The sequence below is a fragment of the Vicia villosa genome, linkage group LG3, assembly GCF_029867415.1.
Source record: "Vicia villosa cultivar HV-30 ecotype Madison, WI linkage group LG3, Vvil1.0, whole genome shotgun sequence".
NCBI lineage: Eukaryota > Viridiplantae > Streptophyta > Magnoliopsida > Fabales > Fabaceae > Vicia > Vicia villosa.
The window spans coordinates 71062084-71070291 of NC_081182.1; the positions used below are offsets into that span (position 1 = coordinate 71062084).

The 8208-nt window shown below is 35.1% G+C and overlaps 1 protein-coding gene across 1 annotated transcript; it reads left to right on the forward strand.

The window, feature by feature from the left end:
• The first annotated feature begins 6774 nt into the window (after positions 1 to 6774).
• On the forward strand, positions 6775 to 7714 carry LOC131661836 (calcium-binding protein CML24-like). Its single transcript, XM_058931474.1, has one exon. The coding sequence runs from the start codon at positions 7172 to 7174 to the stop codon at positions 7583 to 7585; it is 414 nt and encodes a 137-aa protein (XP_058787457.1). The 5' UTR covers positions 6775 to 7171; the 3' UTR covers positions 7586 to 7714.
• The last annotated feature ends 494 nt before the right edge of the window (positions 7715 to 8208 follow it).

Here is an 8208-nt window from a genome sequence, read left to right on the forward strand (position 1 = left end):
AGCTGTCCTAAATGGAAGCAGGAATCAGAAGCTGTGAATGTTCTGAAGATCAAAGAAATTCAAGTTCTGAAGCTGTCCTAAATGGAAGCAGGAATCAGAAGCTGTGAGTGTTCTAAGGATCTAAAGAAATTCAAGTTCTGAAGCTGTCCAATGGAAGCAGAAGTCAGAAGCTATGAATTATCAGAAGCAGGAAGCTTATGTGATCGTCTCTACCGAAATAATTAGGGAAGTCTTTTATTATTAAAAGTTCTTCGAGTATTTATTTCAGGGGGGAGATTATTCATCTCAGGGGGAGATTGTTAATCTCAGGGGGAGACATATTCACATGCTTATGCTATAGCTGTGTAATTTGTCTTTAGCCGTCTGCTCTTTCTGATCGCAAATTCATATCATTTATATATGTTTTTGTCATCATCAAAAAGGGGGAGATTGTTAGAACAAGATTTGTTCTGATCAATATTCTTAGTTTTGATGATAACAAGGATATGAATTTTGTGTGAGATAATGTGGTACTCTAATACATTGCAACTTCCATTTCAGGAAATATATAAAGAGTATGCACGAATCAGCGCTCAGAAGCTTTGTCTCAGAAGGTTCAGCATGCAACATCAGAACATGGTCTGGCAAGACATCAGAAGATGGTCAAGGCAGAATCAGAACATGGGTCTATGGAAGCATCAGAAGAACTTGAGATCAGAAGCAGAAGCACTGAAGTTCTCATGGTATCACGCTCAGAAGCACTTCAAGGTCAGAAGACAAGAAGATGCTATGCACCAAGCTGTTTGACTCTGATGATATTCAAATATTATATTCAAACATCAGATCAGAAGAAAGTACAGGTGGCAGGCTACGCTGACTGACAAAAGGAACGTTGGAAGCTATTAAAGGCAACGTCAGTAGACACAGCGTGAACAAGGCTCGAGGTAGTTGACAAAAGCGTGAAACATTAAATGCAAAGCTGTACGGAACACGCAAAGCATTAAATGCGCCCAACGGTCATCTTCTCAAACGCCTATAAATATGAAGTTCTGATGAGAAGCAAGGTTAACAACTCTGAATCAAATTCTGTGAATATTAACTTGCTGAAACGCTGTTCAACTCAAAGCTCAGAAACTTCATCTTCATCAAAGCTCACTACATTGCTGTTGTAATATATTAGTGAGATTAAGCTTAAACGTTAAGAGAAATATCACTGTTGTGATTATAGCTTTTCAGAAGCATTTGTAAAACTCTTATTTGATTACACTAATTTGTAAGTAACTAGAGTGATCAAGTGTTGATCAGGATACTCTAGGAAGTCTTAGCTTGTGTCTAAGCAGTTGTAATTAGAGTGATCACGTGGTGGTCAGGATACTCTAAGAAAGTCTTAGCTTGTGTCTAAGCATTAGTTCCTGGAGTGATCAGGTTGTGATCAGGATACTCTAGAAGACTTAGTCGCGGACTAAGTGGAAAACCATTGTAATCTGTTGCGATTAGTGGATTAAATCCTCAGGTGAGGTAAATCACTCCGTGGGGGTGGACTGGAGTAGTTTAGTTAACAACGAACCAGGATAAAAATAACTGTGCATATTGTTTTTATCGTTCAAGTTTTTAGACTACACTTATTCAAACCCCCCCTTTCTAAGTGTTTTTCTATCCTTCAAATACGCCATCTTGACACATGGGTCCATCGGGCGAAAGCCTAGTGATGTAGCCTACATGGCACCACTAGAGATGGTTTACCTGTTATGCGTAGGCCTACTTAGCCGCATAACGCCACCATACCGAGCACGCAAGTGTGTTAACGCCAAGTGAGTAAAAAGCCCCGTACGGCACTCACGAGCACACTGCAATGGTAGCTCAGGTGTGAGCCCAAGATCACACGATCGGGGTTGTCCCATTGATCACAAAGCCCGGGACATAACGCAACCTAGCCCCCGGCCCGTTTCAATTCAAGCATACACACATATCAAGCGCCAAATCACACAAGCACACAATCCCAATTATTTAACCGACACAACGGGCATTAACAAGATATTCACATCTCATCACAACATAGCATTCATATTTAAACATAATATAGCAATTAAGTGCACTGAGATTAATTCATTCTAATCATGCATAATTCACATATTAAAATTAACATATCCATGATCATATACAACATTAGCATGTTTAAATACCAATTAAACAAGTCTCACATGACTATGGAGACACTCGGTTCCCTATACGGAACGGAACTGTTCTCGGGGGAAATAGTAACATACAATTTCATGAGCAAGTGGCAAGAAGTTCAAAGACACCATTGTAGAAGAAGAAAGAATCATTCATCATATTAGTAAGAGGATTTCACCATTTGTCATCAAGGGAGACTTTAGTATTTATTAGGTCTAGATAGTATGATATACACCTCTCCCAACAGCCAAATAACTCTTGAAAATTAAAAAAGAAAATAAGATTAATTCCTCTTCCCAACTTGCACGATGGAAAGGGAATGGACCGTCGTGAGCTCAAGAAAAAGGAGAACAAGACTACCAGCATGCATCAAGACTGACGAGACGAAGGAGGACGCAGCAGGATCGGTTACTTGTTATGTCAACAATTTACCAGCAGACATCAGCACAAGAGAAATAGCAAGAATATTCGGCAGGTGGGATAGAGTGGTAGATGTGTATGTTGCGAGAAAAAGGAACAAGATGGGTAATATATTCGGATTCGTTCGATTCAAAGACATATCTTGTAATTGATTTAAATCGCTTTATTTGCACATGCATTCATGGGGAGCTTATACTTCGGGTTTTGGTGGTTCTGGTCCTATGGTGGGGATTTGGAACAGTGAACAATATGTTCATATTGGTGGCTTTGATCCTAGTGGGGATATGGAGCGACGTGAACCTGATGTTCATGATTGGTACCAAATGCATATTGCATTGAGTTGCATTTGAGTTACGTGAGTTGATGTGAAGGTTGTGTTTTGATATGCAATATGTGATAATTTATTTAATTGTTTCATTGTGTTATTGTTGTTGTTTATCTTTGGTATCTTGAATTGTGAGGCAATGTTACACATGCGAATATATGAAATGTATTGGAAAATGTTGAGTACATAAATATGTGAAGTGTGATGAATTCGGTTGGTGAATGTTTGTTATGCATTACTTATTATTATATATTTTCACAATGATATGAATTCTCACCCTTCTGTTGGAATGATGTTTTGTACAACATCGCCCAGGTACTCAAGATAGCGGTACTTCTCGCGAGGATTAGTCGAAGGAGTTAGCTTTTACTTAGCTTTATCTTAGATAGTGAGTCATGCTCTGATCATGTAACACGGGGGTTATTTGAACTCATGTTGTTGTTTTGAGAGATACTTGTGATACTCTCTTTTATTTGGTATTGTATTTTGAGATTATATGATGATGTGACTTTAGTGCCTAAGCCTTGATACATGGTTCATTTTATAAGATGAAATTATTGGTATCAACTGAGAAAAGAATTATTCCGCTGTGATATGCATATGAAACATGAAGTTTAAATAAGAGTTATGATTATGACCAGATGTATGTTTTGTTGTTTTTGAAAATAAATGTGACGCCCTTTAAGATATGTATGCTAATTTTACTCTGATCTTGCTACATAATTATAATATTTCCTTGGGGTTAGAAGCGGGTGTTACAGTTTTTACACCAATAAAGAGTGGAGTAGGCAAAGCGAATACGAATGTCAAACCATTATATATCTCTGTGTACTCTTCTTTCTTCCTTTATCTCCTTTAATTTTCTGCATTCGTTATTATACATATTGCATCATTGCATAGTTTGTATATCATTTAGGTTAGATCTTGCTTATAACATTTTAATGTGTAAGCATAAGTCCGCGATGCATCAAACTTATTGGATCATCATAAATCCAATTATTCTTTGAATAAATTTCTATGTAAAGGTTTTTAAATCGCTTTATTTTGAAGCAGCTTTAGTTATCTTGTAATTGATTTTCATTAGAAAGAATCATGCCAATAGTGATATCTTGTAGTATTCTTATTGGACTAATTCATTGAGACGCTTCCAAGCTCTCTTCAAGTTGCGTTTTGCTCCCGCGTATTTTAAAACCTCTGCTTTTTTTATGGGACCTAAAATGTTTTTGAAAAATTCTTTTTTGAGGATAGGTCTATTCAAAACCCCTTCTAAACCTTTTGTGTTCATATTCTCACACAACACTAATCATCTAAGCAGTCATCATCTTATTTTAAAGATGTTGACTCAATTTATCTGAATTTTCCAATTTCACAATCCAAAAATAGTTCTATAGAAGGTGATTGCATTAACAACCCTAATCTTCACCTCTTTTACAAAAAATGATACACATTCAAGAGATATATGTTTTTATGCACATATATATTGGTAGAAATGTAGATGTTAAAGGGTATACAGTTATCACGTTGTTTCAGCTTTTATAGGTAATTGTGAGGAGAATCATTTACTTGTCCTCCAACATCTTATCAAAGACTTGAAGCTGTCGCGGCGCAAAAAATATCTGAGCGAATAAACGCTCGAAATTTAATGAAGTCGTCATCGAAGTTTATTTTTAAAAGGGAAAACATCGATAAAACCCTAAAAGAACAAAAATATGGTCATTGCAACCAAATTTCAGGTTCAGTATGAGATTATGCGCGAGAAAGGTATTAGCACCATGCAACATCCTTTGTAACCAACAGAAACCGCTTAATTAGTTTTACGAATTAAAGTGTTAGCCTAAGGTATTTTGGTTTCTTCTAATTATTGCAACATATTTAAAAAATGAAATAAATAGAAAAAATAAGTTTTTTATTAGGGTGCTTGACGAGACGTTAAATCTCGCTCCTATTATCCCCAAGTGCAGTGGAGAACTGAAAGCTATGTAGTTTTGGATAGCAAAAGTTTGTATGTTGGTTGATTTTAATTGTAAAATTGAGTTTAATTGTGTTTGGATGGTAAAAAGACTCATTGACTAAAAAGGACTTGCGCTTGGGCGGTAAATGCTTGTTTAAGAAATAAAAGACTCGCGCTTAGGTGGAAAAATAAATTTGATTGGTTGTGGTTGCTTTTAAGCAGAAGGCGTATATTCAAAAGACAACTTATATATTACTTTCTTTTTTTGTTAAAAGATAAATTTAATTTGCATGAACTCTTAAAAAATCAAACAAAATAAAAAATAATGGGGCTCCAAGGGCCATCATAAAAAAACAAAAAAGGAAAATCAATGGGCTCAAAAGCCCATTCAACAAAATGAATGACTAAAATAATAAATAACAAATAAAAATAAATAGGGATGTTCATTCCGCCCTTAATGTGTCTATCACACCCTTGAAAACTCCAAAATATCCCTAACGTAGATGCATCATTGGACGTACTTTTTCTTAAAACGCAAATTGATTCGTCCGAAGATGCATCTTCGTATGCTATGGACATTTGTGAGATTTCACGGTGGTGTGGAAAACACATAAGGGTGGAATGAGCATTCCCAAAATAAATATAACAAAAAATGGAAATAAAGAAATACCCCTGATGGAGGCCCACGCTCTTTCCCTCTCTACTTCTCAGATCAAAAAAGGGGTACATGGTAACAAAGGTGTATTTGGATTTCAATATCTGAAGTAATCCTTGAGATAGGATTTTTTGTGTCTGCTTCCTACATGATAAATTAAAAGGGGTGAATTCAAATTTCAATATCCTGACTAACCCATAAGACATGATTGCATTTGTATGGTCCATAATAGTCTAAAACTTATATAATATGTCTCATATCTTGTTAGCATAAACACTCCAAAATGAATCAATATTGGTATGTATTTGTTTACTTCAACGACGTGAGACCTCCTTTTGAATTTAGGGTCATAAAGAACACATCTCTTGTAGATTTGAAATTCAAACTGGAAAATCTTTTACACTATACTAACAATCAAAGAGTAGCAAAAATTGATTATCGTTCACCCATGATTGATAATAAAGGGAAGATCGAGTTTAGTAAGTTTGAGCTGTAGACGAATGTAGATGTAAATGTTATGTGGAATACATTTCATCGTTACACAAATAAAAATCCAATCGAGGTGGATGTGACACTTGCGATATCAACTAATGTTATTCTAAAGATGATGAAACATTTTGAACCATTTGCTGATGATGAAATGTCAAGTTAATGTTATGCTTCATCTAAGTTATGTTAACGTTATTTTAGATATATTTTAAGTTATGTTATGTATTCTATGTTATGCATTATAAGTATGTGATAATCTATGGTAAAATTCTCATATGAATTTTGTGTATGTGATAATGATGAAGTGAATGTGAATTTTAATATTAAGACAAATTTATGTTGAGATTATATTAGATGTGTATTATGTATAAATGAATATGATGAATCTTAATTTCAATCTTTTTAACACATAAAGTATAAATGACGATTTTGTAATCGGAATATATTATTTATTTGTATTTGGGTAATTCTAAAATTGAATTTATAGTCTTGTGGAGCATCCAAGTTATAAATTTCAAACATTACAAAAGGATTTTTTCTTTCATCTAGATGACGAACAGTGTATGAGTTGGGATGAACATTTCCCCTCCAAGTAAAATTTGTTGCCACAATGATCTATTGCTAAGTGGTTATTGCAAAGTGGTTTTTGACATTTGATTCAATCATTATCGCGTGTTACAATCGTAAATTAAACTCAATCACGTCCCAAAATCTGTAACCATATAAGCGGCACTTATTGAGACAATTTGATTATAAAAACTTATCATCATTTTCAAACACCCAATTAAATATCTCCCATTCACACTTTTAGGACCATCCTTCATCTCACCACAAATGGTGACGACAGACAATCACAGCACGACATAACATGCTATGCTATAATCTCACTCATCTCGTGATTTCCAACCATATTTTTCAGAACACGCTTCTTCCTTCGCTTTCACTTATTTCACTTTCACTTCACTCAAACACCGCGTTTTGTGTCAAAAATTAAGCCACCTCAAAAAAAATAAAAACTCTTATCTTCAACTTTTTTAAACCTAATTAACGCGTTCCCGTGACCGAATCGCTTTTCCGTTACCGAATCGCTTTTTCTATAAATCACGCTTTACAGAAAATAACCGAACTATACTAAACTGAAAACCTTCAAAACGTTCTTTCTCTCTCGGCGAAAGCCATGGACGATGAAGTGCGGAAGATCTTCAACAAATTCGACAAGAACGGCGACGGGAAGATCTCGCGCGCGGAGCTCAAGGAGATGATGCTGGCGCTCGGATCTAAGACGACGTCGGAGGAAGTTAATCGGATGATGGCGGAGGTTGACCAGAACGGCGACGGTTACATTGATCTGAAGGAGTTCGGAGAAATACACACCGGCGGCGGGGATTCTTCGGAGCTCCGGGAGGCGTTTGAGATGTATGATTTGGATAAGAATGGATTGATCTCGGCGAAGGAGCTGCACGCGGTGATGCGGCGGTTGGGGGAGAAGTGTTCGCTCAGTGATTGCCGGAAGATGATCGGAAACGTCGACGCCGATCGCGATGGTAATGTGAATTTTGAAGAGTTTAAGAAGATGATGGGTGGCTCTTAATCTTAACGAGTGATTAGTGAAATGTATTTTTTTTCTCTTAATTTTACTTTACTCAACCTTTTTAATTTATATGTAGATGTATTTTCCACTTTAATCTCTAATATTAGTAAGTGCTATTTTTAATTAAAATAGGGGTGAGGAAAATAAATAAATTTTTAATAGAAAGAGCCTATATTATTCTCTATGCATTAAATTCTATACATTAAATTCTAGAACATTCTTATTCCCTAATTTTAGTACTAGTACTACTCACTTACGAGAATGGCACTTCAATGTTTTTTGGTTATGAAAGAAATGCTTTGATATAATTTTACTCTAATTGGTTGATTAGATTCAAGTGATTATTAAATTCTAGTTAAGCATAAACTATTTGAGAAAATCTGAATTCAAATCATAGTTAGAGTAATTCTTACTTAGTCATAAATTATCAAAATTTTCCTTTTCAATAAATCATAAATAGAGATTAAACTGAAATTATACTTTCACTTAAAAAAAATTGTCAACAAATTTATATTGTTATAAAATTAAAGGTTAAATATATGTAATGTTAGCGAGTTTTGTTTTTAGTCCCTGGTAAAGTTTTTTTTTCAATCTCTCCTTTAATTTTTAGATTCTCTCAAGGG

Coding starts and splice junctions, on each gene's coding strand:
- LOC131661836 (XM_058931474.1), top strand. CDS start 7,172: ATGGACGATGAAGTGCGGAAGATCTTCAACAAATTCGACAAGAACGGC.